General features: G+C 39.6%; 1 protein-coding gene across 1 annotated transcript in view; it reads left to right on the top strand.

Moving 5' to 3' along the window:
- The first annotated feature begins 2,306 nt into the window (after positions 1-2,306).
- LRIG3 (leucine rich repeats and immunoglobulin like domains 3) overlaps positions 2,307-21,967 on the top strand; it is a 46,180-nt gene continuing 26,519 nt past the window's right edge. Inside the window, exons 1-3 of the mRNA XM_049783056.1 lie at positions 2,307-2,511; positions 9,583-9,654; positions 9,858-9,932. Of these exons, the coding sequence (XP_049639013.1) occupies positions 2,330-2,511; positions 9,583-9,654; positions 9,858-9,932 (329 nt within the window). The 5' untranslated portion in view covers positions 2,307-2,329. The remainder of the gene's footprint in view (positions 2,512-9,582; positions 9,655-9,857; positions 9,933-21,967) is intronic.

Genomic DNA, 21,967 nt, shown 5'->3' with positions numbered 1-21,967 from the left:
AACTCAAGGGAGTCCTAGTCAGAAAATTCATAGTAGGATAGTGGTATGTCTTTTAGATAAGACAAGCAGGAAAAATAATAACTGGAAAACCAAGCTCCATCATTACACATATAATTTAGTTGCCCTTATCAAATAGGCATGGGTAGTGGTAGGAGCCCAGTTAGATTCCTCTAATGCCTGTACCACATCTATACATATACATAGCTATACATATACATATATACACAGGAAGACTGAAAGAGATGGTCCAGTTGATGTGAACAGCAACAGAGAAATATAAGGATGGGATATATCTAAAATTGTGTGCTTTCAACTTCAGTCTTTGTTGTTAGACCATGAATGAGAGGTCTTACATAGGCGATTTGCTATAGAGAAATCAATATATTAATTAAAGTTGGAGTTAAAATGGGTTGGGAAATGCAATTCAACTGGTAGAACAGATGCCCAGCATGTGCCAGTCCTGAATCTTCTTCCTGACACTGTATGTCCCCTGACTTAGTATTCCTTTAATGCTGAGAGCATTGCCAGGTGTGATCTGGATGATCTTTGAGCCCTCCATTGTGTGTGTCTTATCAATTATTTTATTGTTTTTTGCTTAAACTCAGCTCTGCAAAGTAATCTCCAATCTCTTCCCCTCAGGAATACAGACTCAAGGACAAGTTTAGCAGGCCACAGGTATGAAAAAAAAACTGAGTGCAGACATGTAAACATGAGATAATGTTTCTGGTTTTGTTTATTTTTGACACAGACAGGCATGTTACAACTTTCCTGGATGGACTTCCTTAACCACATGTTAAAACTTTCCTGGGTGGACTTTCTTAACCAGAGAAGCATTTGATGATCCCTTTGGGCCTCATCACCTGCAAGAATAAGGCAGAAACTTCACTAGTTAGTCATGTAAACTGGATACCCAATTAGAATTCCTATCCTTAATATATATAAAGTCTCCAGTGTGCATTACATTACTCAGACAAAATATATTATTCCTAGCTGTTGCACTGACTGATACGTCTGCCTCTAAAAGGTCCAATTTCATGATTTCCCCCAGCTTTATTAGGGGCATTAAAGATGGCTATTTGTAACTCAATATATCATTCCATTTTATTATCATTCTCTTTTGGGAGCTGACATACTGGGGGAGAAAAAAAAAAGTCTTCCACTAGGAACATTAAAAAAATGTACTTTTCATTGAAACTATTGCCGCCTCTACCAACGGTAGGATAACCTATGCATTTTTAAAAATATTTTTTATTTAAACACCTTGATTACAAACATGATTGTAGTTGGGTTTCAGTCATGTAAAGAACAGCCCTCTTCACCAATGCAACATTCCCATCACTAATGCCCCAAATCTCCCTCCTCCATACCCCCAGCCTGTATTTGAGACAGGCTTTCTACTTCCCTCATTCATTCACATTGTTATGACAGTTGTCAGTGTAGGTTTTATTTTGTAAATGATTTTTATTATGACCAAAGTGAAATAGGAATCTTTCACAGTAATATTTCAGGTCCAGAGTGACAATAAATAAATCAGGGCCATTCCCACCAACCAGTGTTGTCCTCCCTCCACCCCTGTTCCTAGCAGGCCTCCCATATCCCCTTCCTTTACCCCCCAATGTATGCATTTTTTAAAAAAAAACTAAGTGCAAAAGTTTTCCCTGTTCCTAGCAGGCCCCCCATATCCCTTTTACCCCCCAATGTATGCATTTTTTTTAAAAAACGAAGTGCAAAAGTTTCCCCTGTTCCTAGCAGGCCTCCCATATCCCCTTCCTTTACCCCCCAATGGATGCATTTTTTAAAAAACGAAATGCAAAAGTTTCCTGAGTGCACGGAGAGAACTTTCCTCCTGTTCAATTCCCTTCAAACCCTCCCAGAGAGTTGGCCTTATTTGCTCGCTCCCTCCCTTTCTTTTGCCCTCGATGGCACTGGATGTCGGAGAGGCTGGAAAGCAAAGTCCCAACTCCCCATTTCCCTCAGCTCCCACTTTCTCCTCTTCTGCTCGCTAGGAAAAAGCAGCCAGGTTGTTGTGGTCACGTGACCGCGGGGAGGCGCAAGTAGCCAATGAGCGCGCTGGAATCTCGCTAAGCCCCGCCTCCGGACAGCTTCCCGAGGGCGGGGGTGGGGGGGAGAGAGAGAAGCGTCTCAGTCGGGCAGTCGCGGCGCGCGCGGCCCTGAGGAGCAAAAGTTTCTCTGCGGCCCGAAAAGCTCCGGGAAGCGCCGCGGACGACGCTGCTTCGGGCGCTCCTCTTGGAAGTCTCCCTGGGCAAGAAGAAGGAAAGAAGCCCGAGTCTGACTGTCTAGGGGTGTCGGGCCGAAGCCCCCGAGCGCGATGGGCGCGTCGAGGCTTCGCGCTCCCGCCTGGGAGCTCCTGCTGCTGTGCGGCGCGTTGGGCTGCGCCGCCGCCGAGAGCTCGTGCCCCGCGCCGTGCCGCTGCCTCGGGGACCTGCTGGACTGCAGCCGCCGGGGGCTAGTGCGCATGCCCGAGCCGCTGCCCCGTTGGGTCGCTCGGCTGTAAGTACCGTGTGGATTTCTAGGGGCGGGCCAGGGGCCCGGGCCTTCTTGCGCCCCTCGCTCAACTTGCTTTGCAGCAGTTGGTTGCTCCAAAGTAAAGTGCAAAGAGAAATAGATAAAAAGGAGCAACGGGGACCCATGCTTTCTGAGAGTGGAGGGGGTCTGGGCGTTGCACCCCACGATTTTCTTTCCAGAAGTTTTTTTTTTTTTTTTTTCTTGCTAGGTTGGTCCAAAATAAAGTAATAGATATGTAAAGAAATAAATAGGAGCAGTGGGGACCCGTGCTTTCTGGAGGGTTGAAGGGGACTGGGCTTTGCACCCCTCAACTTTTTTTTTCCAGCAGTTCTTTCTTGTTAGGTTGGTCCAAAATGAAGTAAAATAAATAAATAAATAATAAGTAAATAGGAGCAGAGCAATGGGGACGCATGCTTTATCTGAGGGCTGAGGGGGCTGGGTTTTGCACCCCAGTAGTTTCTTTCCAGCAGTTCTTTTTTTCTTTTTTTCTAGGTTGGTCCAAAATAGTCAAAAATAAATAAGTGAATAAAAAGGAGCAATGGGGATCCATGCTTTCTGAGAGCTGAGGGGGGCTGTGCTTTGCACCCCACAATTTTCCTTCTAGCAGTTTTTTTCTTCCTAGGTTGATCAAAAATAAAGTGAAAAAATAAATAAATAAAATAAAAAGGAGCAATGGGGACCCATGCTTTCTGAGGGTTGAGGGGGCCTGGGCGTTTCACCCCTCAACTTTTTTTTTTCAGTAGTTCTTTCTTGCTAGGTTGGTAAAAAATAATGAAGTAAAAAATAAATAAAAAGGAGCAGTAGGGATCCATGCTTTCTGAGGGCGGAGGGGTCCTAGGCTTTACACCCCACAAAAATATCTTTCCAGCAGTTCGTTCTTGCTAGTTTGGTCAAAAATAAAGTAATAAATAAATAGGAGCAATGGGGATCCATGTTTTCTGAGGGCGGAGGGTTCCTGGGTGTTGCACCCCTCACTCAACTTTCTTTCCAGCAGTTCTTTCTAGCTAGGTTGATCAAAAATAAAGTGAAAAAATAAATAAAATAAAAAGGAGCAATCGGGACCCATGCTTTCTGAGAGCGGGGGGCCTGAGCCTTGCACCCCACAACTTTCAAGCAGTTCTTTCTAGGTTGGTAAAACATAAAGTAAAAACAACAAAAAAAGAGCAAATGGGGACCCATACTTTCTGAGGGCAGAGGGGCCTGGGCATTGCACTCCTCAGTCAACTTTCCAGCAGTTCTTTCTAGGTTGGTCAAAAAAATAATAGAAACATGGAATGATTGGGGGATCCCGGTTCATCCTCGCGGGCGGCGCAGGTGGGCCCTCTGGGCTCACCCCGGTTTGGCCTCTGCCAACTGCAGGGGGCAGAGTCCTGCGATTTGAGCTCGCCCATGGGGTGCCACGACCACCTGTGGATTTGCAGATTCAGCGCTTCTCCCTCTGCAAGCAGGATTTTGTGGCTTCCAGGAGACTTTTTCTGACTGGTTCAAGAGGCAAAAAAAAAAAGCCTTTGACTTTTTTCCTTTTCTTTTTGAAAAGCTTTGCCTATTCCCAACTAATCGGGCCCCAACTAATCTTTTCTTTGGGAAAAGCCCCCTTTTCTGTGCTCCGTCCCTGTCTTTGCTATGTATGGCAGATATCCTTTTTTCTTTCCCGTGCTTAATTAACTCCCATTTTGGAAGTCCCTAAGCTCCTACCTAACACCTTAGCCGAGTTGCAACGTGCCCGTGGACCCGTAAGAACTTGGCAGGATCCAGCATGGGACATGGAAAGGGAGGAGAAAAAAAAGTTCAGAACTAAGAGCAAAGTTGGTGTTTTTTTTTTTCTTTTCTCTTTTCTTTTTTATTTTATGTTTTTGATTCTTAGTACACTGACGCTTTCAAAGAGTGCCGGGCACTGTTGTGCAAGTGGATGCTAGTAGTGAAGGCTGCAAACTTGAAATCACTGCCAACTGCGAGGAAGAAAAGAGTTAAATTGGAAGGGGTGATTTCTGATACCCTTTAAAATTTCGTTATTTTTTTTTTCAGCCCGGATTCTGTTAAAAGAGGATCTTTGTCAAATGTAAACAAACGAGAAAGACATACCTTGTGCCTTACACATGTTTATCCCATGTAAAATCAACGTGTAGTCCATGTGTTAATTTCTAGATTTTAGCCTAGCCGAATTCCAATGGAAATGCCACTCCATAAAAATTTTAGTTTTTATGCCTTTATTTAAACACCGCGGGAATGCTAACTTCTTTAAACGATTTGAGTAGGCTCCCAAAGGGTCCTAGTAATAAAGGTAGAAACTTTGTTCAGTTGCTTAAGAAATTGTGTTCGTTACAGTTTTTATTTGGGAATGGTAGAGCTGGCAGTCAAAAGCGTTTTCTGTGTGCATGTTTGATAAAGTAGAATTACAGAGTTTTCGGTTAATGTTTAATCTCTTATCAGGGGATGTCTTTTATTTAGTAGTTTTTATTACATATTGAAAAAGGAGATAAGGTCTTTAACCCAAAGCAGGAAGACTTTCAATTAGTTGTGGCTAATTCTGTTCAATTGCCTCTAGTGGAGGTCATGCTGTCTTATTCATGAAATGTGAATGGCTGATTGACAACATATGGAACTGAACATTTGAATGACTTGAGGTAAACACCTATAAGTGATAAGAAGGATAAGAACAAGCAATTGAATATCGTGGTCCCCGGACACTTTTAGAAATACTGTCATCATTCCCTGTTCCAACTTAGATTCTGTCCTTTCTATAGCATCAGGTGGCCTATTGTGTCATGCCATTGGGCAATAGATTTTGTGTGTGTGTAAATTTGGGCGTCTCTTAAATGATTAACTGTATTGCTCTGGATTAGATGTTGAGTTCAACCAAAAAGCGTTAGATACCTACTTAAACGTCTTAAAAGTAGCTGACCTAATTAACATTTTGTTTTGCAGACAATTTGGTGGCACACTAAAAACAAATTACAGTTTATTTGGTTAGCACAATCTTTAATTACATTTCCGCCAGCAGTAAATTGTCTCAATACAAGTCCACATTCCTTAAATGTATGTGAAAATAAGTTACACTTGTGTAAATAAGCACTACTTCTGTTTCCAGAAGCCCCACTGTGATCACTCATTGGACAGCTCTGTCATTTTTGTACTTGTGTGACTTTTAACCAACTTTGTATTTGTCACCAAGCCATGTGGTCCGAATCCTTTATTGTAAATGTTTCTTTTGTTTGTACTTAAAGCTCCAGAGGTCCCCTCTCTCCACCTTTGAAAGGAGAAAAAAAAACACAGAGAATTGAGCTTTAATAAACTTCTCTCTTATTTGGTGTTTAGAGTGGGAGTCATGAGAGCTTTTTCTTAGATTTTTTACATAATTGACTAAGCTTTCTGGTGGGTTGTCTCAGAGCCTTCAGAAATAAGGAGAAAAATGCACATTATTCCTGTTCCTATCTTAACTTCCCTTGTTAGAGTGAAGATAGTAAAATTTGAGGACTAGTTGGCTAGAGTACTCTCCAGCAAAACGTCTTAACATCTGTCTTTTATTGAATTTTCAAACAAAGAAAAAACTCTCCGTGGTATATACGTGTATATATTTTTCCATTTGATTATGTTGTCATTTATAGGCAGGAAAGTGCCATGCATGACAAGGTGAATAGTTTGAGTTGTGAAATAATGTAGTCTTCCAGAAAGTTGTTCTTTTGTTCTCTGGTTCTTTTCAGAAAGTAACTTCTTAGTGAAAATAGCTCTTCAAAATGGCAAGTAAATAATTGCTTACAACTGTATTTTTTTTTTTTTTTTTTTTTTTGGTTTTTGGGCCACACCCGTTTGACGCTCAGGGGTTACTCCTGGCTATGTGCTCAGAAATCGCTCCTGGCTTAGGGGGACCATATGGGACGCCGGGGGATCGAACCGCGGTCCTTCCTTGGCTAGCGCTTGCAAGGCAGACACCTTACCTCCAGCGCCACCTACCCGGCCCCACTTACAACTGTATTTAAAGACAGACTTTACATAAAGAATTTGTTCTTACAGGGCCCTGAACTAACGAGAGAGATAGACTTTGCTGCTTAGTCAGAAAACTTGACTGCTCTGGAGAACCGCTGGTGTTATTAAAATCTCACCAGCATTTTAAAATTATTTATCTTATCACCAGACGTTTGAGCTAGTTGGGTTCAGGAGGAAGTCTGAAAGGCACTTTCTACTGATGGAACTTCCAAGATTCTCCCTATGACTTTCTTTGCTGGGAACTAGAATTAGGTCTGGGGTCGGGATAATAGTCCTTATGGTTTCACAGCTGCTTTTCTATATTTTCCAGACTAAAGCTTGAACAGAGCAGGCTGATTTATGAGTCACTTTGGATCAGTGTCTTAAACCAGCTTCAGCTTGGCTTTTTGTTTTTCAGCTTTCCAGATTTCTGCTGAATTAGCAGCTCTGCAGGCCCCACTGGGATTGATTAAGAAACTGTGTTAGATTTGCATTTTGAAATTTGACTTGGAAGTCAGATCTCTAAATGCTAAGAAGACGAAAATTAATAGCTGAAACGAAATGTTGTAAATTTATTATTTTTCAGCTATGTTCACTTGCTTAAATAATTCAGGAAGCAAAACTACCAGGTAGAGTTTGATTTCAAGTATTTGGCCAGCTGAGTTCTGGGTAAATACTTAGCACCTCCCTGCCTCACTACTTCTGCCACTTAACTTCACTACAAAAAAGGTTTTTGGAAAGGTTTCCAGGGGAAGATGTTCATTAATGGCGCTCCAAAAAACGAGTCTGCTTTTCTTCTCGAATGTTCTTATGGATTTAAGAAAATATGGACATTTGTTTTTAATGTTCTAGCCTTAAGTACATTCTAAGGAAGATTTAGGAAAATGTAGCATCCTTTAATTGGAAATTAATTATTTCTGAAACGAACTATATTAAATCTAAATTTAAGTGCATTAAAAGTTCCATAGCTTCTAAAAGTTTTATGGTATTTGGCAGTAAAAGTCACTCTGGGGGATTTTTTTCTTCTATATATTATGTGTTTTAAGAGTGTACAAACTGAGGAATGGCGTTAAATGTAAATGTACAGGAATGGAAGTGTGTTGCAATTGAAATATTTCAAGTTGCCAGCTTCCTCTTCTGGATCAACCATGAGTGGTCCCCAGAACGTGCATGTTCTAAGGAAAGTAGTTGTTCAGTGTAGGGGTCTTCTGTTGGTGACCTCATCCCATTCTGGCTGGGAGGGGAGCACTGAAAAGAGGGAGACCAATACTTTCTCAAGATTGTTCTGTGAAATAGTCCTGAAAAGATGACGTGAAGAGTGTGTATTTTTCGTTTAATTAAAAAGAAAATCACCTGTTTCAAATGAAAACGTTTGATTGGCTCCCTTTTCCCTTGAAAACTTGAAACAATAGGGAATGCCCTTTTATGCTTGTTAGAGGCTCTTCAGTTAAGTGGGGCAAAGGATTCTTTGCTGTTCCTTCCTGCTACCTCCCAGGCAGGTGAAGGCCTCTTTTCTTTGGTTGTTTTGGAAACCCTGTGGGAACTCTGTGACTGTCTGTGGTGCTAAAAGCATACAGGTTTTGTTTGAATTCTAACGTGAGTTGTTGGGCTCACGGTTTCCTTGATGAACTCCAGATGGACCTGAGCTGGGCTGTGAGGGAAAGTGTCTGGCTCCATCCAGCCTGGTGAGCATGCACAGCAGTGGTTGTAATTGCAGGATTTTTATAGTTTAAAGACTGTGCCAGATTTTTTTTTTTTTTTCATGTTATAACTCTACCAGAACAAATCTACTCATGTCTGTTACTGTCTGGTAGGTCTTTTAGGCAAACATGTTTCAAATAAAACCCTCGCAGATTTTTTTTTTTTTAAAGGTGAAATAGTGAAATCCAGGTTGGTTCTCAAAACAAATTTAAAGCTGCAAAGGATCTCTGCTTTCTAATTGTTCAGTAACTGGCCGATACGTGCTAACACTACTTCTCTGTGTTTTCTCTCCTTTCCCCCCGTCTTTTGCACATAGGTAGGTTATAGGAAGGTTCATACTTTCCGCCACATGTGGTTATCTAAAACATTGGTTACTTAAAATGATTTAGTTTTAAACACTAAAGGAATTAACTTAGCGGGTTAACTTGTTTCAGTGGGAGGACTTACAGCTTTACAGTTGGTTAAGCTGGTTTTCAGCAGCTCTTTCACTGCTTCCATTTTGCCACTCCATCTTGAAGGCCCACTTTTTAGTATCTCAGTTCACAGAGGGGCAAAAACCAAATAGTTGCCAGGTTTTGCTTCATAGTTTGAGTATTACCTACATGGAGGTTTGGTTTTGCTGTCTTTAAAACTAATTATAATAATGGAAATTGTTCCTAAGTCTTTGAGTAAGAAAGCAGGTTTATTTTAATAATTGGAGAGAAATCTGATCACAGCTTTCTATACAGTCTTCTTAACTTCGTTAGATGATCTGGTTTAAATTACACATTACCTTACCAGATGTTGTGATTTGGGGGGTGGGGGAGAGATCAGGGAAGCAAAGGATGCAGATTGTTTCTGCCTTCAACACACATACACACGATGATACTTTAAATTGTTTGGTGCCTGAGCCCAAAGAAAAAAATATGAGTGAGAAGCAATTTCTGTTTTGTTTGACTGTAATAGGACACTGATGCTAATTTTACGATAATAAAAGGTTCTTTAGAGGTTTTCGTTTCAGCAACCTGCCTAATTAGCCACTTTTCATAAACTGTGACTTAATCATATCAAGTTGGAATTGAGGAGAAGGTAGGGATGGGTTGGGTGAAGCAAAACAGCCAGTTCACAAAAGATCTGTTCACTCTTTGCCAAAAAAACATCTCCTAAAAACATTTGTGGGTTTCAAGACTTTTGACTCTAACGGCCTCCTAAACTAATTTTATCCTGAGTTTGAATGTATGAATTTGGCATTCGATTTGCGGACAAGGCAGGGCAATTGTTTCTTCTGTTGTCACCAGTTTTGCTAGTTCATAAATAGCTCATAGACAGAGTTCCTAAGGTCATTGTCTTGCACCTCACTAAGCTGTATTACTGTTTTTCTCAAACAACTTACAATTTCATTTTTTATCCTAGGGACTTAAGTCACAACAAATTGACGTTTATCAAGGCAAATTCGATGAGCCACCTTCAAAACCTTCAAGAAGTGTAAGTCTTACATTTCTCTTTGCGATTTGAATAAAATAACCTGTCGCTTTTACTACCTAATTGTAAAGAATATTTAGACTGTAATTATTTAAAACTTATCATTTGAAATGTATTTTTCAGTAATTTGCAAAGGTTCAGCCTTTTGTGAATTGCAGATTACCTAATGACCTTTTGATTCACTCTTTTTTCTTTGGCATTTATAGGAAACTCAACAACAATGAATTAGAGGCCATTCCAAATCTGGGACAAGTCTCGGCAAATATTACACTTCTTTCTTTGTAAGTGAACATTTTCAGGGACCGGGGGCTCATGGGCTTATGATTTACAAGTAAAATATGAGTATTTCCTTCAGTGTGAATAAGAATTGTCTTTACATTGGTAAACTTCCCCTTCCCCCATACGGTTTTAAATATTGCTGTAACAGCACACTTGTTACATTCTGTTGGCAATTGCTGAACTGGTCTCATGATTCAGAGAAGCAATATACACTCCAGAGATCTGTATCAGATTATAGATTTTGAAACTGGAATTCGTAACTCCTGCATTCTCAGTGGGTAGCAATGGGCCTTTATATTATAGCTTAGGTATTGCATGGTTGCTGGTTGCAGATGGTTAAAGGAGAAATTGAAAATATGGCACTGAAAGCATCCTCTCTTACATGGGGCCTACAGTGGAAATTGAGGTTCTGATATATCAGATCAAATCTCACACCTTCTGTAGTTAAATTAAATATGTGACTGAAGGTGCATGCCATTGCTTGTTGTTTTGTAAATAGGAATTTTCAAATAAAATGTGTTGACATTTTCTTTATTCGTTGGGCAGATGTTCTGTAATCATTTTCACTTTTGGCATTTATAGGTAGCATTTAGAATGTGTGTGGTTTCTTTAATAAAATTAAGCAGTTGAACACTTTAATCTCGATTAATTTAAAAATATATATTTAGACCACTAAAATTAAAAACATTTCCTTGAAATAACATAAGGAAAAAACTCCATCGTTGCTAGTTGTTTTCGGGAAAGGTGTTTGAAGGGTTGAAATTATATAGTAAATTTCAGGAAAGCTGTTCAATTAATTAAAGTGATCACTACCCAATTGCTTGCATCTGGTGATTTATAGGGGTTTGTTTTTACTGAGGGTCCAGGTCAGCTAAGTCACGGGTGTAGCCGCTGTGTCTGCTTTCCTCTGTTTGAATAAGAACTAAGTGACATTTGATACTGATGTGGTTTTTCCAAAGATCAGAACCAGAAAAAAATGAAAGAAAAGGCAGTTGGTATTTGACAAATAAACACTAAATTTAAAAATCTTTTCTCAGCATCAGTACCTGTTTTCTTTGTATTTTCCCAATTGCTTAAAATTTCAGAGTTTAGATAGAGTACTGTTCTTTGCTGTCTTAAACATCTTCAGTTCTTTTTTAACCTGTGGGGCCATTTAAATCTCAGGGAACACCACTTTGCTGTCCTGTCCAGTGTATTGGCAGATTTTGCCAGCATGTTTAAGAGAGCTTGAGAGATATTGTATATACTTCATGACTGAGAATATTTGCCCTTGAGTACCAGAATTTGGGTAGGATAGGGAAAGCAGTTTTCTTTTTTACATCATGTAGAGCCGAAAATACAAGAGCACATAAAGTAAAAAAGGCCTATCAGAAATATCCTGATTTTATGAAATAAAAACTATAATTTGAATTTCTTTTTCTTTGTTTGGTTTTTGGGCCACACCCGGCAATGATCAGGAGTTACTTCTGGCTGTCTGCTCAGAAATAGCTCCTGCCAGGCACGGGGGACCATATGGGACACAGGGATTCGAACCAACCACCTTAGATCCTGGATCGGCTGCTTGCAAGGCAAATGCTGCTGTGCTATCTCTCCGGGCCCTATAATTTGAATTTCTAAAACAAAGAAGATTGGAAAGTTAGAAACTTCCCAAAGTGAACTTACCTTCATATTTTGGTTAGCAAGTACTGAATAGTCTCACTTCCCTCTTATTGCAGTCTGTATAATCAGTGATTGTTTTGTTCATATCAAGTAATTATACTTCCCACTTAGCACCTGAAGTGCTTTGATTCTACGGAAAAATTTACCTGATGGATCCATCAGTTTTTAAGAATGGTGAAAAATTGTTTTGATGCCTATGAAATAAACATCTTGAAAATTTCACTTCTGCTTCTTCGCCATTACCTGCTTTATTTTTCTCCTGTACATTTCTTTGATGTTGTAGTACATCATCTCTGTTTTTGAAATAGTTATTTGTCTTCCGTTATAGGATTAAATATTTTATATGGGAACACTTGAAAGTAATAAGAATCAGTACTGAAATACACTGCAGAAATTTCAAAAATGAATTTGTTAAACCACATAAGATGACTCAAATGAGAAACTTGTGGTATCTTCACATCTGAATATCCTGTATACTTCAAAATAACTTTCAGGAATTTTATTCTATAAAAATATTTTTTTTTGTTACCTTTCATTTTAGTATCAATTGGGAGTCATTGGTTTGTTGTTGGAGCCCCTTCAAACTGAATGACTGGACTATAAGAAGACTTCAGCTGGTGGGCCTCTTATATCCAGATGAGAAACCAGGAACCAAATGCTAACATTAGGTCATATGGTATCTGGGCCAGAGTCACTTAGGACCAGTTTTGATGATGTGAGGAAAACCTGGTATAATGCTAGGATCTTGAGTTGCTGGTTGGATGAGCTATTGGTGCTTTCTCCTCATCTCTTAAGCTTTTAAGGCTCTTTCAGAATGCACAGGATTGAGTAAATCTGAGAAATCAACTGGGGCAAGGCATAGTTTATATTTTATATTCTCTCACATTTTGTAAGATGTGGTGTGCCAGATGGAATATTTAGGACAAGAAATGGAATAATCATTGATTTTAATCTGACTAGACCTACCATGGGTTGATTTTACTGCAAGTGATGTTTCTGACATCTTGAGATGCTGCACAGCTGTTGAATGTTTTGGAAACCTGGTAAGAACAGGTTTGAATGTGTGTAATAACCATTATTGTTAAACAGGAGTTCAACCTTATTGCTTAATAAATGCAACTTATTTGCATCTTAGACTTGACACTGAAAGTTTATATATTTCCTAAAAAGCAGTATTTCCATTGTGGTTTAAGATTCATAGGTATGGGAAGTACTTGTGAAAATTACATATTTCCTAACTTCATTACTAGACAGTCCATTAATTAGCTTGAGTTGGGGGCCCAGGAATATTCATTTTAACACACCTTCCTTGTCATTTCTGAATCATCTATTTTATAAATATGTCTGGAATTACTGATAGTGCTCAGTATATTGTAGCCAATAAACCTCTTTTAAGAAGAAAAATTTTTATTTCAAAGATAGAACTTTTCTTCCAAATCCATTATTTTTTTTAAATTTGCCATTTTTTTCCCCTACAAGAGGTGGCATTGTCAGCTTTTGAGAGGATTGCTGTATATACTGATCAGCTTTGTTCTGACCCTCAAATATGTATTGTAACAATAGAAACACATTGAATGGGTTTAAAGCAGAGGTGATCACATTTGCTATTTGGAAGTGTCATTCTGGCTTTGTTGTGGAGAATGGCCCAGAAGTAGCAGAAGGGTGGTTGGGGGGTGGGGGTGGGGATAATGAGCAAAGCACTGCACTAGAACAGGAGTGATAATGGCCTGTTTTACAATGCAACCTGTGACCATGTCCCTAGAACTGTGATTAAAATCAAAGTTCATGGCTGAAGCAATAGTACAGCAGCATGCCACTTGCCTTGCACAGGGCCCACCCAAGTTTGATCTCAAGCCCCACCAGGAGTAGTTCCTCAGAGCAGAGCCAGGATTAAGCTCTAAATACTGCCAGGTGTGGTCCTCAAATACAAATTAAAAAAAAAAAACAAAGATGAGGTGACATGGCTTCCAATTAATGGAGTGGGGTGGGGTGGGGAATGTCTACATAAAATATTTGACTAGTGTTTCAGGAATGTTCAAGGTTATATGACTGTAGATGGCTTTCCCCATCCACTTGCTTTTGAACCTAATGTTACCTGAGTTCTGATTCTGTCCCATTACATGCTTTTGAGGAATATGCAGTCTACTGAGATTTAAATGGCTGTAGTTGACATACCAGCAAAGGAGGGAATATTGGCAGTTTCTGTGGCATGAATAATAAGTTATTGTAAAATTCTGAGCAGGGTGGTTATTTTTCTGTATTCAGTTTTGAACCTCCCACTGTAGTATGATAATTACCCAATTGCATTTTTCACTTCTTTTTTGGGGGAGTACTATACCCAGTGATGCTGGGGATTGCTCATGGGTCGGTTGCTCATAAGGAGACCATGATGTTGATAGGGATGATTCTGGGCCTCCTGGTATGCCCCAGCTCTTTGAGCCATCTCCTTGGCTTTCTGTCATGTGCCTTTATTTTAAAGTATGGCTCAGAGGATGTGTTCTGAGGATATCTGAATGAATGGGAGAGATGTGAGAAGGTCGAGAGGCAGATGGGTTTTTGTCTAGTCTCACATCAATGACCTTTCTGACCTCAGGCAGAGTTAATTAGCTCTTCTTTGTTTATCTGCAACAACAGTGTAAGGTGTCTGCTCATCTATCATGTGTGGTTCCGGTAAAGGATCAAATGGCATAATGTACATGAAAGGGCTCTCAAAAGTGTGAGCAGTAGCAGCTGCTCTGGTACAGTGGCAGGGGAGTTGGCAGAGGAGCCAACCTGAGAGAGGGCCGAAGTGGATTCTTGAAAAGGAGGGTCACAAGAGAAGAGCTGGATTTAGAAAGGTCACTGTCCAGGCAGCAATAAATTGGGATGGAGGTGGAGGGAAGGAGGAATAGTCATTTGGAGTATATCTTCCGGAAAACTTCTTCTCTTTCAGAATGGTTCCCCAAATAGTAGTGTAATATTGATAATTATGCAACATTTCTGTTGGATTTGTCCATAAATCAGATTTTGATCTGTTCAAATTGGCCAGTGACTTAAGACTATTCTGTGTTATATGCCAGGAAATGAAGACAATTAGGATTTGGACTCTGCTTTCAAGCGGCTTTCAGTAATATGACAAAGATAGTCAATCAAAAACATTCACTAAGTAGGATGATAAGAACACAGTTGAAATGTACCTGAGACAGCCCCTTTGCAGAGAACTGTAGTTCCAATGTTAGAGTATGAGAGTGAGTGAGGTCTAGAGAAGGAAGAAAATTTGGGTGAGCTAGTGGGGATTAGTTCAGTTCTTTTGCAGTTTGGTGGAATTTATATATATATTTGGTTTTTTGGGCCACACCCATTTGATGCTCAGGGGTTACTTCTGGCTAAGCGCTCAGAAATTGCCCCTGGCTTGGGGGGACCATATGGGACGCCAGGGGATTGAACCTCGGTCTTGCCTTGGCTAGCGATTGCAAGGCAGACACCTTACCTCTAGCGCCACTCTCCGGCCCCTATATATTTTTTAAAAATAGAAATGAAATGACTACATTTTAGTTAATCAGAAAATATGCTCCCCTTTTCAAATAGCCATTAAAAGATGAAAAATCTGGGGCCGGAGTGATAGCACAGCTGTAGGGCATTTGCCTTGCAAGCAACTAGCCTTGCCAAGGATCTAGGTTTGATCCTCCAGTCAAACCATATGGTCCCCCAAGCCAGGAGTGATTTCTGAATGCATAGCCAGGAGTAACCCCTGAGTGTCACCGGGTATGGCCCAAAAAACAAAAAAAACAAAAAACAAAAAACAAAAAAAAACCTTAAAATCAGTTGCCTAAAGCCCTCCACCCCAGTACAACTGATAACTATGACTTGCTAAATGATTAATAAGGTATCCTTCCACCTTACAACTGCTCTGTGCTGGAAATTGTGCCATGTTTTAGGAACGCATCTCAAGAGAGTTAATTGAGCATTATCTTCTGGAAGGTGCAAAGGGTTGAATTGAAATTGTACTTAGAAATCAGGTCTGTGGGGGCCGGAGAGATAGCATGGAGGCAGAGCATTTGCCTTGCATGCAGAAGGACAGTGATTTGAACCCTGGCATCCTATATGGTCCCCTAAGCCTGCCAGGAGCGATTTCTGGGCGTGGAGCCATGAGTGACCTCTGAGCACTGCTGGGTGTGACCCAAAATCCAAATTAAAAAAAAAAAATCAGGTCTGTAGTGTTCTGTTATTTTTACTGAACATATGAAGTGGGAATTTTACCCATAATTAATGACATTGGAAAATTTAAATCTTGGATTTTACAATTTAAAATTAAATTTAAATTTAAAATTGGGAGTTTGAAAGCATGCTTAAGAGACCATTGCTTAGTGACATGATACAGTTAGGCTTGCTCAGGGGTTACTCCTGGTTTGGTGTTCAGGCCTACTTTTGGTTCAGTGCTCATAGATCAATCCTGAGCATTGTTTGGTTACCATATGGTGCAAGGGCTCAGAACTGGTCTTTCATAGGCAACTTCTGTGCTCTAGCTTTTTTTTTTTTTTTTTGGTTTTTGGGTCACACCCGGCAGTGCTCAGGGGTTATTCCTGGCTTCACGCTCAGAAATTGCTCCTGGCAGGCACAGGGGACCATATGGGACTCCGGGATTCGAACTGATGACCTCCTGCATGAAAGGCAAACGCCTTACCTCCATGCTATCTCTCCGGCCCCTGTGCTCTAGCTTTTAAGCCAACTCCCTGACCTTGACCCTCTACGCATTTTTTTTAAGTTCATCAAATTCCATTTGTAACTTATAAAACATGCTGGTATTTTAATAGTTCACTGCTCAGAGATAGAGTTGCTTATAGCGTAGGCAGGAATCCCACACAAAGGATGGATTGTATAGCTGGGTAATTTTATAACTTTGTGGTAAAGCTCAAACACGTGTTAGAAAAAAATTTTAAAGCCCAAACCTGTACTAAGTACATATTTGAAAAGAGGTTACCAGTTTGTCATATTGGCTACAGAAGTTGGGGAGCATTTTAGCCCTAATTAAAACTTAAACCCTTTCTGTAAGAGCTTGAGAACTTGGTTCAAATTTAGTGGATGTAAGCCATCTTTACCCACTTGTTAGGCATAAATGAACTTCTGGAGTTTGACCACCTTGATTGAAAAATTCACTCCAAGTGTATGCTTTTGTTTGTGAATGAATATACTAATACTGTCTTCATGTGTAATAAAACTGTGATTTTGGAGGATTAAAACCATCACCAGTTCAAAAAGCCAGATATTATTTTACTTAATAAAAATAAGCCTAAGAAGTTTAGGTCTTTATTTAACATATGACAATATTAATATGATTGTTAGATTCTTTTGTTTGATTTTTAAAAAATATTTGATTTGCACATGAGTTTATTATGTACAAAACGGTATTTGTCATTCTCTAAGTTTATCTTCACATTAAATTATAAACTAATTCCGAGAATTCTCATTTGCTCTACAATTTTGAATTTTCAGTATAGAAAGACCATATTTGAACCATAAAAATGTGTGTCCATATCCTGGCTCTTTAAACCTGTCAGGAATATTATAATGCTGTTAGATCAAGAGTAAAATCTTTTTTTTTTTTTTGGTTTTGGGTTTTTTTTTTGGGGGGGCCACACCCAGCAGTGCTCAGGGGTTACTCCTGGCTGTCTGCTCAGAAATAGCTCCTGGCAGGCATGGGAGGACCATGTGGGACACCGGGATTTGAACTAACCACCTTTGGTCCTGGATTGGCTGCTTGCAAGGCAAACGCCGCTGTGTTATCTCTCCAGGCCCGAAGAGTAAAATCTTAAGACAAAATGCTCTGAATGATAAGAAGAGTTTGTTCCTATTCTTCCTATGTTTCTTGCCTCAGTTTTTTACTTAGATATTTTCCTTTGTTCGAAACACTCCCCCTCCCCACCCAAATTGCTAAGTAAGGTTTCTCCTCATAGCTTCATGATGAATTCTGTTTACTTTAATATAATATAGACAGCCATATTTTTCAATTTTAGACTGAATATTATATATTGTCTTAGCTAAGGTTATGTCTGTTTTTATCTCCATTATAGCTCTGGCTTTAGCACAAAGCCTGAAATATATAATAGATAGTAAATATTGAATAAATGAACTAGATAATCTTGTCCAAATTTATATATATATATATATATATGTGTGTGTGTGTGTGTGTGTGTGTGTGTGTGTGTATTTATAGTTGCTAATTGTATTGTAGAAAGCACATTTCTGTTCCTATCTCTGCATGCACACTAAAATTGTTTTATTTTTCTATTTGTTTATTATAAAATTGGCCTTTTAAAGAAAACATTTCATTAGATTTGAGCCACTGTCTTCAGTGGTTGTTCACAGAACCTTTAAAATTGATCTCAGTCCCTTGAACTTGACCTTCTAATATAACTTCTCTCAGAATTCTGGGATTGCCAAGTTTAGCCTGAACCTATATTATTTTCTCATCCCTTCGCTTAAACTTCTTTCTGGCCTTTTAGATTGTTGCTTTGAAGTACTGAGTACAGCTTCTGCCAAATACTTTCCTGTGCTGAATGAGACTAGGGCTGCCAAGATAGACAAAACAAAGTTACAGCCAGTTGCTTTTCATGATTAGGGTGGCAAGACTCAACAAGTGTGCATGTCTTGGCCTAGTTCCTTTTTCTCTTTTTATTATAGTATCTTTGCTCTCTCCGTATACCATAGGTTCAAGACTCTTACTTGGCACTTCCTGGCTTGCTCACTCACTCTCACTCACTCCCCCCATGAAACAGGAGTTTAATCAGTACCACCCTTTCGTTTGGGGCTGAAAGTTACTGAAGTACCAAATTCCACACACGAAAGAAAAAGTATTTATAAATTTAAGCACCTCCTTACTAACAATTAAAATCACCTACCTTAGCTAGCTGTCACGTTCTCCCTAATGCTTCAGCAATTACTAGAACCATCCCAGAGTGAGATGGAAGCAAAATGAAATAGTAAGGTAATTTTTATGCTGAAGATAACCATACAACACAGAGTATATGCGAATATTTGGGGGGGGTGTTAATTTTAATTTGCATGAACAACTTTAAATCTATTTATAATAAAAGAGCAGAATTAGAACTGTACCTTAGTGATCATAATCTGACACAACAAAACTGGTCTAGTTGCAGAGGGCACTATTTAAAAATGAAAGATGAGTGGGGGCTTGCAGAATGTGAAAAGTGGTCAATTACCTCTTTATCACCACCATCATGTCTCCATGTAAGTTTTAGATTTACATGGAGAATGTGGTGGGGAGTTAAAGACAATTTACGGTATCATAGAACCTTTTTTTGCTCATTTTGAGTGGCTGCCTGTTTTAGTAACCAAGAGACATTTCCCCTATGTGAAATCAATAGAAAATTGGTATCTGACCTCCCCTAAAATATTTCCAGAGCTAAAAGCTCTTCTTTTGGTATGGAATCATTTTATTTTGAGTAGTTCTGATTGTTACAATGCTGATGTGTTAAGCTGAACTCTGCCCTTCTATAGTGTCTGCATGTTGTTCTGGTCTAGAGAAATGTGCTTTCATTTATGTTTTTGCATTACAGAAATAGAAGCCTAGGGCCTGGAGAGATAGCACAGCAGTGTTTGCCTTTCAAGCAGCCGATCCAGGACCAAAGGTGGTTGGTTCGAATCCCAGTGTCCCATATGGTCCCCTGTGCCTGCCAGGAGCTATTTCTGAGCAGACAGCCAGGAGTAACCCGAGCAGACAGCCAGGAGTAACCCCTGAGCAATGCCGGGTGTGACCCAAAAACCAAAAAAAAAAAAAAAAAAAAAAGAAATAGAAGGCTAACTTGAAGAGCATATTGTATTACTGGTTTTTATTGACTTTTTTATAGGATATCCCCAAATATTGTTCTTTTCCTAAAAATTGCCTTTAAATAGGACTTTTAAAATATGATTAAAATTTCAAAATACTGTTTTGCCACAACTTAATTTCTCTACTTTCATCTAGACCATCATTTGATTATATTGAGAATTTGAGACCTTGATCCTACTAACAAAATAGCTTTGTGTCATTTGCACTTGATTCTGTATCTAATCATGTTTATGGAAGTGTTGATGACATAAGGTCATGAGTAGACCCAAAAAAGCACCAGGGAGCAGTTTTCCTTTTAAGTTCAGTCCAGTCTACATAGACAAGGAATTCAAAATGATTTGCTTCTATCATCCTCACATTTGCTAGATTGTACTCCTAAATTACTTGGGGGAAATCAGGGCATTCTGTAACTGTTGGCCTGTGAACTATATCAGAAAATAAAATGACAGTAACTTAACCTGATATGTTCCTGTTCCTGTAGAATAGAATCAGTCCTCTGCATAACTAATGATTGTTTTCAGTAAAGAAGAAAGAAAAACAAAAACAAAAATGGAAGGTTTTTTACTTTATTTTTTAGAAGAAAAACTGGTTTTATTCGTTGATGAAATTTCTATTGAAGGCTTGCTATTAAATGAGGTGGAATGAGTACATTTATTTCACTCTGCTTCTTCCTAAACCCCCTTTATAAATGAAAGTCAAGAATTACAGTTTTAAAAGTAGTCACATGAACAAAGACAAGCTAGGAGACAGTCCAGATGAAAGATGCCATAAACATTTTGCAGGCAAACCAGCAAATTGTAACTGACTTAAGAGAAAAAAGTAGAGTGGCTCCCCAAAGAAGCAAAAACATTTTTTCTGTTTTTGCGGTTGTTGCAGAACCTCAGAATAGTTCTGGAATTCAAAGCCTTTAAAGGTGGGGGGTTAGGGTAGGACTTAAAATGGGGTATTGGTTAAACATCTTTCATAAGAAGGAGGCAGATCGCCAGACTTTTCCTCTGTAACTCAAAGCCCAGTGACTACCCCTCCCCCCAGTCACAGTCTTAGAGGACAAAAAGCTTGTTCTCAGAGTTGAAACAGAAAAAAGGCCTCTGGAATTTGGGGCACAGGCCCAGATGAGAAACGGGTGGGGACTGAAGACAGCATCTTCTACAACAAGGCAAATAAAGTCTGAACTTTACTGAGCTGGTACTGCCTGTCCTCAGCTACTTTTATGCTAGTTAGCCTTCCCAGGTACTTGCAGTATTCCTTGTCCTCACTAGGACTGGAGCCATGAGATTGTGTTATGAAATAGGTTCTTTCCAGCTCCTGTGGTAAGGCAATCACCAATTCCAGTCCATGGATGGATAGTCAAGTAAACTATTTGGAACTGGCCCTCCCATTTTTTTTTTTTAATAAATGTTCATGGCTAACTGCTAATCACCAGATTTTATAGAAGTTTCTAATACCAAAATTAGAGTCAGAAGTAAGTGGAACCTGAGACAATGGGAGGGAGAAAGGAATGCAAAACAACTGAGAAGCCCTGGGTAGAAAGCAGGCAAGTATATCTACAAAGGAAAGCATTTCTTTTGGCTTCCCCTTTGAAGAAAAGGAGGTAAAAATAGTACTATTTAGAAAATGAGTTAAAAATATAGCAGTAGGGGGCCGGAGAGATAGCATGGAGGTAAGGCGTTTGCCTTTCATGCAGGAGGTCATCAGTTCGAATCCCGGCATCCCATATGGTCCCCCGTGCCTGCCAGGAGCAATTTCTGAGCGTGGAGCCAGGAGTAACCCTTGAGCACTGCCGGGTGTGACCCAAAAACCACAAAAAAAAAAAAAAATATATATAGCAGTAGACACTTAAAATGTAATAGAATTATTTTACTGGAGGAATCTAGACATGAAAGAAAAAAAAAAACTAAAGTGTCCAGAAGTGGGGAAATCAGAAGATCAAGTAAGACATCTGTTAGGCATAATACCTGACTAACGAAATTCCAAGTTGAAAGAAACAACTGTAAGGACCAGAGTGATACGTAGGGCAGAGACCTTGCTCGGTACCACAGCAGGTTGGATCCCTGGCATGTGGTCGCCAAAATCCACCAGGAGTGATCCCAGGAATATGCGCTTAGTACTGTCAGGCATGACCCAAAACCAAGAAAACAAAAAAGGAACTGTGAAAATTGAGTAGAAGATAACAAAGATACACATTTTCTTCTGAGTTGAAAGATTCTACTGAGTGGCAACCAATAAGCTCAGAGGAGGAAAACAGCCAGTCTAAAAAGTTGAAACAGGCAGGGCAGGGCTCCAGTAAGGTTGGTTGGTTTTTCAGGTGTGTACTCTTAGCACTAGCAATGGCACCCGGGAAAACTATTAGAGAATGTTCAGAATTTGGCAGAACTGCAGATTCTCAGATCTGATCTAACCTACTGAAATAAGAAGAGTGAGGGTGGGGCTCAGCACTTTACTTGTGGAAGCCTCTGCTCCCCACTTCCAGGATTTAAGATTGAGAAACACTGTCCTAGACCATCAGAGTGCCTCTGATTCCACGATATTTCATCCCAGAATATAGTAATC

The sequence above is a fragment of the Suncus etruscus genome, chromosome 11 (assembly GCF_024139225.1).
Source record: "Suncus etruscus isolate mSunEtr1 chromosome 11, mSunEtr1.pri.cur, whole genome shotgun sequence".
In the NCBI taxonomy this organism is placed as follows: domain Eukaryota; kingdom Metazoa; phylum Chordata; class Mammalia; order Eulipotyphla; family Soricidae; genus Suncus; species Suncus etruscus.
Note: the sequence above shows the minus strand (reverse complement) of the source record. Positions and strands in the feature narration are given on the sequence as shown.